At 43.5% G+C, this 9,665-nt stretch overlaps 1 protein-coding gene across 7 annotated transcripts; it reads left to right on the top strand.

Annotated features, from left to right (window-relative positions):
• The first annotated feature begins 103 nt into the window (after positions 1-103).
• Positions 104-9,333, top strand: PQBP1 (polyglutamine binding protein 1). Of its 7 annotated transcripts, none has more exons than XM_081316948.1 (7): positions 104-193; positions 1,728-1,838; positions 2,060-2,171; positions 5,459-5,568; positions 6,917-7,027; positions 7,177-7,237; positions 7,927-9,333. In XM_081316948.1, exons 2-7 carry the CDS (start codon positions 1,772-1,774, stop codon positions 8,081-8,083), a joined length of 618 nt encoding a protein of 205 aa, XP_081173074.1. In that variant the 5' UTR covers positions 104-193; positions 1,728-1,771; the 3' UTR covers positions 8,084-9,333. The 7 variants fall into 7 exon arrangements, 6 of the variants coding, with proteins under 6 accessions (XP_081173074.1, XP_081173075.1, XP_081173077.1 ...); XM_081316949.1 differs by having other exon boundaries at positions 133-255; positions 1,723-1,838; XM_081316951.1 differs by having other exon boundaries at positions 133-193; positions 1,723-1,838.
• Positions 9,334-9,665: the final 332 nt, after the last annotated feature.

Consider the following 9,665-nt stretch of genomic DNA (forward strand, 5'->3'; position numbering starts at 1 on the left):
AAAAAAATCGCCTGGGATTGGTTGGTTGGTTTTCATTGAACGATGACGTTGGAGGAGGCGGGGAAAAGCTTAGCGGGGGTGGTGAGAGGAATTCTGTTCGGGCCGCGGATTGGTGGAAGTCTGTCACGTGCAGGTGGTTCCAGGAGCAACAGGAGCGGCTGTGGATCCGGTAACGTGAAGGTCTGTTTGCGAGGTAAGCGGGGTTTTTCTTGAGCGCGCGCGGGCGTGCGCGTGGCTCTCTGGGGCGTTAAGAAGGTGAGAGTGACGAAAATGTAGAAGAGTAAACTGGGAACTGGCCGCCCATGAGCATTAATACTGCCTGAGCTAAGGCGTTGTTTCAAGGATCACTTCTTACACAGAAACGACGGTAATAAATACAGCCCTCGTTGTGCACAGGTTCTAAGGCAGGGGATAGGCAACCTTGGCTCTTTTAGGACTCGTGGACCTCAACTCCCAGAATTCCTGAGCCAGCCATGCTGAGGGGAAAGGGAGAGGTTTCCAAGCTGAGCCATGCTGGCTCAGGAATTCTGGGAGTTGAAGTCCACCAGTCATAAAAGAGCCAAGGTTGCCTACCCCTGTTAAGGTCTTGGAATTTTAAAAGTGGGATAAAATATGTTAAAGATGGAAAGAACTCTCGTGTTTGTGTTCTTCAATTATACTGCTAAGCTTGTAAGCCGCCCTGAGTCTTCGGAGAAGGGCGGGATATAAATGGAATTAAAATAAATAAAATTAATAATAAATATGCGGACAGGATGTAACTTTTTTTAAAAAAAATCACGGTTAGAATAAATATATAGGGACGCGGTGGCTCAGTGGGTTAGGACGCTGAGCTTGTCAATCAGAAGGTCGGCAGTTTGGCCGGTCGAATCCCGAGTGCCGCGTAGCAGAGTGAGCGCCTGTTACTCGTCCCAGCTTCTGCCAACCTAGCAGTTCGAAAGCACGTAAAAAATGCAAGTAGAAAAATAGGGACCACTACGGTGGGAAGGTAACAGCATTCCGTGCGCCTTTGGCGTCTAGTCATGCCGTCCACATGACCACGGAGACGTCCTCAGACAAGCGCTGGCTCTTCGGCTTTGAAACAGAGATGAGCACCGGCCCCTAGAGTCGGAAACGACTAGCACGCATGTGCGGGGGAGCCTTTACCTTTACTAGAATAAATATGATCATTTTATATGAAAAACTGAGCCAGCTAGATAGACCTGAGCAATTCTTCCTCGTGAGAATTCTATATAATGAGCATTTTGGTTTGTACGCAGTCCTGGCTGTAGTCTTAATATGGCGTGGCTGCAATTTTATCAGCTTGGTAAGAATTAGATCAGAGCATTCCTAAGGTACAGATTAAACTTGCAAGATTCTGTTACAATTACCTAATCTCAATAAAATAATTTTAGCCTTAGCCTAGTCCGTTCATTGGGGGGGAGGGGGGGGGCTTGCCACTAAGCTATCCACTTGATGTCATTCTAAATTCTGATTAAGTTGGTGTAAGGGAGTCAAATACACTTTTAAAGACTTTACTTGATTCCTAGGGGAAAGCATGTAGACAGGAAAAAGAGAAAGTGGTGCTCTGATGGATTATATCTATCCTCATCCATAAAAGTTGAATCCCATATATTCCAAAAAATAGTATTAAATAATTCTGGTATGAAAACTTATGGAGTAGTGTGCATGTTCTGAAAAGAGCAGTGATAAGTGCTAAATGTAATGTGTGACATTTCTCTCAAGTACAGAAAACTGATTGGAAAAGCAACATTTGCACATCTGCTCCAATCTGATGCCTCTGCCAGTGGCATTGCAGTCCCGCCTGGCCAGGCGAGGCCTGCTGAAGCATGTAGAACCTGGTAAGTACAAAAAAAAAAAAAAATAGGAGGAAGATAACTCGTATAGACTGGCTACAAACCAAGGATGAGCATCTGGGATAGTACCGAGGAAATAGAGCTGGTTAGTTCCGAAGTCGTTCTTTTGGATCTCTAAAATTGGTACCCATTATGGATTGTGTAATTTTACCACCTGTTGACCCCATCTTTTTTTCCAAGCCTGATCCTGTTTCTTTCCACATAAGAGCCAGAAGAGGAAATAATTGCAGAAGATTATGATGATGATCACATTGATTATGAAGCCACAAGAATGGAGAACCTGCCACCAAACTGGTACAAAGTCATCGACCCTGTTTGGTAAGTGTATAGTGAGTGCTCAGTATGCCCTGCTAATGATTTCTATCAAAGTGTTTTTAGTCTGTGCTCGCAAGACTGGTACCAGTATTCATCAGTGCCTGATCAGGGACATGTTTCTGGTTCTGTTAGCTGATCTCTGAAACGTGAAGGAGGAAAAATGTGCTGTCTATAGCCATCACTGAGTTGGCAAACCTTTTATTATTTTTCATATCTCTGATCCAGCAGAATATTATTACTACATATACACTTCCATATCTAGAGGCTTTGGGGTACATACAGTATTAATAGGATTCAAAAGTAAAAAATCAATATAATGTGGAAGTCACTAGATGCTTTTCTGAAAAGTTAAGCTGTTATGGCTGTCTGAGAACACTGAGAAAAGAAGGGGTGGTCCAGTCCATATTAGTGAGTAAGCTGTTTGTCATGGAATAGAATAGAATTAAAATGAGAATTAGAATAGAACAGAACCTTGGAGGTCTTCTAGTCCAGCCCCCCCGCTCAAGCAGGAGAACCTATACCATCTCAGACAAGTGACTGTCCAGTCTCTTCTTAAAAACCTCCAGTGATGGAGCGCCCACGATTTCTGAAGGATACTCTGAAAGTTTACATGATAAATGGCATTTATTAGGTTGGGAGGAATCTTCTGTGCCTGAAAATTTTGATTATGTTACCTACATTGGAGTCAGAATATTATGCAAACCCGTGAATTGTGTTAACCGATGATGATGATGGGTCATGAAGTTGGTGTTGACTCTTAGTGATCACATACCGTAGATTCCGCGTATAAGACTACTTTTTAACCCATGAAAATCTTCTCAAAAGTCAGGGGTCGTCTTATACGCTGGGTGCTGAAACTTTAGGGACCGGGCTGGCTGGAAAACCTGGAGCGGATCTTCCGTTTAGTCTGTGCAGGGAAAGCGGGACCAATTGGAGTAGAAGCTGCAGTCTGTGATTTTTTACAGGCTGGGGTCTGGGCGTCTTTCCTTCTAAAGTTGAAGAGCAGCTGTAGGCAGGTGGGGAATGCAAGAGCAACTTGAAAGGCAGGTGGGGAATGCTGTAGCCAGAGCAGCTCCTTAGCTCTAAGGACACATTTGACTCAGGAACTGGGCGGGCTGGCTGGAAAACCTGGAGCGGATCTCCCATTTGGTCTTTTTTTAAAATCCCATTTATATCCCGCCCTTCTCCGAAGACTCAGGGCAGCTTACAATTTAAAGCACAAATCAATGTGCTTAGCAATAGCCTTCATTCTATGTATATGCCTGCTTATTAGAGCTTTCACCCCCCCCAAGCAGCATTATTACAAAGTCAGCTTATTGCTCCCAACAATCTGAGTCCTCATTTTACCTACCTCGGAAGGATGGAAGGCTGACTCAACCTTGAGCCTGGTGGGATGAGAACCTGCACTAATTGCAGGCAGCTGGGGTTACTTAAGGCTCTGCGCGGGGAAAGCTTTAGAGTGAATTAGGAAAAGTGAAAAAGTGAATTAGGAAAATAGGAAAAGGGTTGCTGGAATTGGGTACGTGTAGTTTAACGAAGAGAAGGGTGAGGGGTGACACGATAGCAGTGATCCAATATCTCAGGGGCTGCCACAAAGAAGAGGGAGCCAAGCTATTCTCCAGAGCACCTGAAAGCAGGACAAGAAGCAATGGATGGAAACTAGTCAAGGAGAGAAGCAACCTAGAACTAAGGAGAAACTTCCTGACAGTTAGAACAATTAACCAGTGGAACAACCTGCCTCCAGAAGTGGTGAATGCTCCAACACTGGAAGTTTTTAAGAAGAGACTGGACAGCCATTTGTCTGAAATGGTATAGGGCACAGGTCTGCAACCCGCGGCTCCGGAGCCGCATGCGGCTCTTTCAGCTGTCTCCTGCGGCTCCCAGTCCTCTGAAATGTGCAGTCCAAAAAACAAAAAAGTGGGACTAAAAAAGTTCAACCAATCAATTCAAATATGCAGGGTAGGTGCATGTCTCGCCTTGGCTCCACTCTTCAGTCAAACCCTGTTCTGCGCATGCGCGCAGGTACGCGCATGTGCACACATTTTTTGCGGCTCCCAGTTTTTCCTTTTGTGAGGGAACCGGTTCCGAGTGGCTCTTTCACTGTTTCAGGTTGCTGACCCCTGGTATAGGGTTTCCTGCCTGCGCAGGGGGTTGGACTAGATGACCTCCAAGGTCCCTTCCAACTTATTATTATTATTATTATTATTATTATTATTATTATTATTATTATTATTATTATGTTTAATCCACTTGCACTGTTTTATGTTTACATGTTTGATGACAAACAGCCTTATGTTTATAAGTGACAGTTTTCCTACTAAGTACCTGCATGTCATAAGCATTTGAATTAAAATTACCATATTAAAATCAAATCTGATGTTTTTTAATTTTTATTTGGTGTGCGTTGGAAGAGGGGTAGTCTTATACGGCGAGTATAGCCCAAACCCTATAATTTAACAGGAAATGTAGGGGGTCGTCTTATACGTCCAGTCGTCTTATACGCCGGAAAATACGGTAAATAGGTTTTCTCTAGGATAATGTTTTGCCAGCTTAGTCCTTCAGGTCTTCCTGAATGAATGGTGAATATGTACCCATTACTGCTGTAATTGAGTCCATTCAGCTTGCTGCTGATCATTCTCTGCTTTCCTCTACCTTTTCAAGACAGCTAGGTATTTGCATAAAGTGTCTAAAATATGACCATTTGTGCCTTAAGTGACAACTCTGAATTGATATGTTACTTGATCCATATGTTTGTTTTCTTAACTACCTTAAGCTGTCTATCCTGCTTCTTAAAAGTCCGACCGTTGCTTTCATAACATGTCACAGGGAAATCATTGCTTGTATGATTTTGATCTTGGTATATATATATATAAACACATCTCAGCATCTGAATATCTTCACGGCTATTCTACCAAGTGCTAGGTAGGCTGCAGCTTATTTCTTGACTGCTTGATAGTAGTAGATAGTTAATCCTAAAAGCAAGACCCAAGTTTACATCCCTCAGCCATGAAGCTCACTGGGTGACTTTGGACTAGTTACCCTGCAGTCTTGGGTTTGGTTTTTTCTTTTCTTTTCAGGGAGGACTATTGTGAGCAGGGAACTGGGGGGAAAAACAGTGGGATATCAGTCTAAAATAAACTCAGGTTTTTTGAAATCCCAAAGTCCCAATGGCTTTTGACAAAAAGTGTTGAGAATATATTTCATTATTTCTGGAGAATGGGGAAATTTGGGGTTTGGAACTATTGCTATTGGCTCTAGAGGTTGCAAATATGATTCTGTTCTGCTTGTAGCTGCCTGCCTTATTATTGGAACATAGAAAGTGATCTGGTTTCATGGCTCTCGCCTAATGATCCCAACTCGGTGATGACCAAAGCAGCCAAAAAACTGAAGAACAACTTAGGTAAGAATGTTTTGTTTGATATACGGTGTTTGGGGTGAGTAGGTCATAGTAGGGAAACTGTAAACTGTTCTTAAGTGAAAACGGGAATTAATCTCCAGAAGCACAGAAAATTTGATCTGGCCTCTGGTGAGAATGTCTGCCTAAGCCTACAGAGTGAGGATGGATAACCTATGGCCTCTGGACACCCCTTCTGCACTGGCTTTTTTTTTTTTGGCTGTTCTTAAACAAAAATGTACATAGGTAGCCAGCATATACAGGCAGTCCTCAGAGACCACAATGGGAACCAGCAACTCAGTTAAAGTGGTCACTAAGTTAAACCATGACTGTTGGTATGATCCTACTCTATTTTTAAAGGAAAAAGAAATTCTAGAACCCTTTGAGTGGTGCATCTTTCCATCATTTTGAGGCGGGAAAACATGCAGCTGTAATGTGAGAAGTAAAAAAACAGCCATCTAAAATCTTGAAACATGCCAGATTCTCCTACTGCATTTGTTGCCAGCCCGGTGAACCACAGGCATGGCCACAGTTTTTACATCTCTCTCCCTTCCCTCTCTGTCTTTCTCCCCCCCCCCCCGCCAATAAGGGGGGGGCATACAGGAAATATATGCAGTCATGAAGAGAAGTGGAATGGAATGGAAGTGTGGGGTTAATTACTAGCGATTTGATCTGGAGTCATTTAACAGATAATACTTGATTTTATGAGAAAGGATGGCGTCATCTATTCTCTGCCACAGTTCCTTGTTGCATCACAATAAATAGCGGGCAATCTTATAAGAGAGGGAATAGATGGTTGTACTCGCAGTGTTCATCAGCAATGAAAGGCTATTAAAACTGCATCAATGACCACCTCTCCCTCTTTCACAAGGAGCCGTGCATGCTGCTGTTTTGATGGTTAACTGGTTATGGAGGTGTTAAGGTGGTGTTAGGTGGCCACTGATTATGCTGCTTAGGTGCAGTTCAGTTTTCACAAGATTTCCAAAGCAGAGGAAATAACAATCTACTTACAGGTTGTCCTCATTTAGTGACTACCTTATTTAGCCACAGCGATGAAAAAGGAACTTTATCGCCAACACTAGGGTTTACAACCTTCACAGGTTGGTAAAAAAGCAAAGGAAAGCTGAAGTAAGGTCATACGAAAAGTCGCGGTTTCATGTAGTGACCACTTAAGCTGTTGGTTCCAACTGTAGTTCTCTAGCCAAAGACTACCTGTGTGTGCGGGGTCTACTTAAATACATCGTTGTTTAAGAACAGCCAAAAGAAGAAGAAAAAATGACAGTGCAAGAAGGGAAGGCCTTCAGAAGTGGTCGGCTTTCAGAAAACTAATGCAAAAAATATTCGTCTCCTTTAGATGCCGAAAGCAAGGCAGAACGCTTCCACGATAAGGTAGAGCGTGAAGAGGTGAAGGAACGTCGCTATCACCGGCGGGAAGAATTGGCCCCCTATCCTAAGAGCAAAAAGGGTAACAAGCAGTTTCCCTACCTTGAGCTCCCCAAGGTCTTTCAGCTAGAGGCACACGGTGTCTCCTCCTGGAGGACTGGGTTTCTCTTAACCCCATAAAGGAGAGTGATTATCAAAGTCTGGCACCCCTCTTGCCTTTCTTCTCTCTAGCAAGCCGAAAGGATGAAGAACTTGATCCCATGGACCCCAGCGCTTACTCCGACGCTCCTCGGTGAGTCTGCTCGGTAGAAAGCTCCACTTACTGCTTCAAGCCTTCTGCTGAAGCTGAGTATCATGGCGGAAAAACGGCTGCTTGGCAGATCAAAAGTAGGCACTGGGAAGAGGGCAAATGTTTCCAGTTTCAGGATTGAAAGAGACAACAGGAAGTGGGTGTTTTTTTTTTAAAAAATGTGAGTAGCTCCCTGCTGGATCTTAAAAGAGGTTTTTCACTAATCAGAAATAATGATTGGACTGTATTGGTCATTGCTCGGATTTGCTATTGTGACAGTTTCGTGTATTCCAGTTGCCTGCTGGAATTATCAGTGAGATGCATTCAGGCATTTTAAATTATCCATTCTACATTTTAGCAGACTTTGATCTCTTGGGACTGGAAGCCTGCTTTTTCCATGAAAATGTGGGGTCATAAGGAAATGAAATTCTATCTCTCTAACTACATTATTTCATTTTCTCAAACTACTACCAATCAGATGCTCAAGCGTTCATGTCTGACGGTGCTCGTGGCATTTTAAAAGTCCCCAAGCACTTCAGGCTGTTTTAGGAGCCGAGAAGTGGGAGAGTGGAGGCAGCTGGGTAGGACCAAGGCTAGATGAGGTTAGAAAACAGAGGCAAAGTGCCAGCGACAGTCTTGGAGAGGAGCCGGCGATGCCAACTTTGTTTCTGCGTTATTTTCTACACCTCAAGGGGAACCTGGTCCACGGGGCTGCCCAAGCGGAATGAAGCCAAGACTGGTGCAGATACCACAGCCGCCGGCCCACTCTTCCAGCAGCGCCCTTACCCAAGCCCTGGGGCCGTCTTGCGTGCGAATGCAGAAGCTTCTCGAGCCAAGCAGCAGGACTGAGATGACCACTGCTCCTTTCATTCTTGAATGTATTTGATCATTACGTTCTGAAAGGCCTGCTGCAAGAGCAGGACTCCCTCCGGACTGCAGACCGGGCCAGTGGTAGTTTTTCCAAATCTTTACTACAAATCTGGCGTGTCGGTGGTAAGAGATGCTGGGGTTTTTATATATATATATATAGTTCAGAGGCAAGTTCCCAACATCTCTGAGGTTTTGGAGAGGCGGTGTCTCCCTGCGGAAGAGGTTTTACAGTGATCGACCTGCTGACTTCTGCAGGGAACAGTCTCGTGGATCTCCATCTCCTCCTCCTCCCATCCCACTTTGAACATCTATAAAAAGTTGAGAGAAAACATGCTTTGTTCCCCCCCCCCCCCCCGTATAACAATATTGATCAGCTTACAATATTTGCATAGCATAAAGAAAATGTTTGCAAACAGGTTTGTAGAGCCTGGCTAGTAAGGACCAGCCAAGGCAAGGAGATGGAAGCCAGCACACCTTCCCGCTCCCCCCACTCCTCCTCCCCCCTCCCCCAAGCTCAGAGTAGCTAAGACACGCAGCTGTTTGATTCTGCTTAATAAATGATCAGTTGAGACCTGGTTTGCTTGCTTTAGCAATCTGTATTATGTTTTATAAGAATAAATAAAATACACAAAGCTGCATAGTAGTATTTAAAATATAACACATTAGTTCCATTATAATCTCAACACTGTCTTTGTAACGCAATTAATACTTGATACAAGGCTACAGTTCTGCACTAATGTATGGCTGGAGTGGGGGGGGGGAGCCATAGGGAGTAAAAAAGAAACACACTCTCCCTTTGTGCAGGGGAGGGAAAGGCTCAGTGCACAAAGAGAAACAGAAATGGAAAGCGACGAGTTAATAGGTTGTCGTCTTTTTGGTCTCCAAAATCTGGATTTGCCCAGGCCAGACTTTTGCCAGCTCAGCTGCGGAAAGCAACGCAGAGCGAAGCCGTGGAATTTAGACTTGGTTGGTCTCTGCCACAGATTCTCAGGTGGGAGAAGAGCAAAGCCGTAGTAGAGAAGTTACAACTGTTCTCATAACGTCTGTCATTCGGAACAGAGCGGTTGTTTGGAATCGATCTCGGTGCACAAGAATCAGGGGCCAAGGGTGGTTTGCGCATGATTATTTCCTTTCTGAACTCGCTCCTACTGCCACATAGGACCATTCTATAATTAGTATTAATAGCACAAAAGATATGAGCAAGTTTTTGAACTTACAAAATTTCTTCCCCGCCCCCCCCCCCTCCTCCTCCAATCCCAACTGCATTGTAAACAAAACAGAATCGGGGAAGGAGAAAGAATTGGTCCTCAGTGTTTTGCAGTTTGTAAGAGACTCCTGGCAGAATTTGGCAAACACAAGGAACAAACCTTAGAATTCAAATTGCACACCGTGTTACTGAGACAATCAATTAAGGGTATCGCATCATTTTAAATATATATATATATATATATATATATATATATATATATATATATATATATATATATATATATATATATATATATATATATATATATATATATATATATATATATATATATATATATATATATATATATAT

The sequence above is a fragment of the Vipera berus genome (genome assembly GCF_964194415.1).
Source record: "Vipera berus genome assembly, chromosome: 2".
Classification (NCBI taxonomy): Eukaryota; Metazoa; Chordata; class Lepidosauria; order Squamata; family Viperidae; genus Vipera; species Vipera berus.

Bases quoted from the DNA above. Each gene is read 5' to 3' on its own strand.
- PQBP1 (XM_081316948.1), top strand. From the start codon at position 1,772: ATGCCTCTGCCAGTGGCATTGCAGTCCCGCCTGGCCAGGCGAGGCCTG. The intron at 5,569-6,916 runs GTAAGAATGTTT...CGTCTCCTTTAG, and splicing joins AAAACTGAAGAACAACTTAG to ATGCCGAAAGCAAGGCAGAA. The intron at 7,238-7,926 runs GTGAGTCTGCTC...CTACACCTCAAG, and splicing joins GCTTACTCCGACGCTCCTCG to GGGAACCTGGTCCACGGGGC.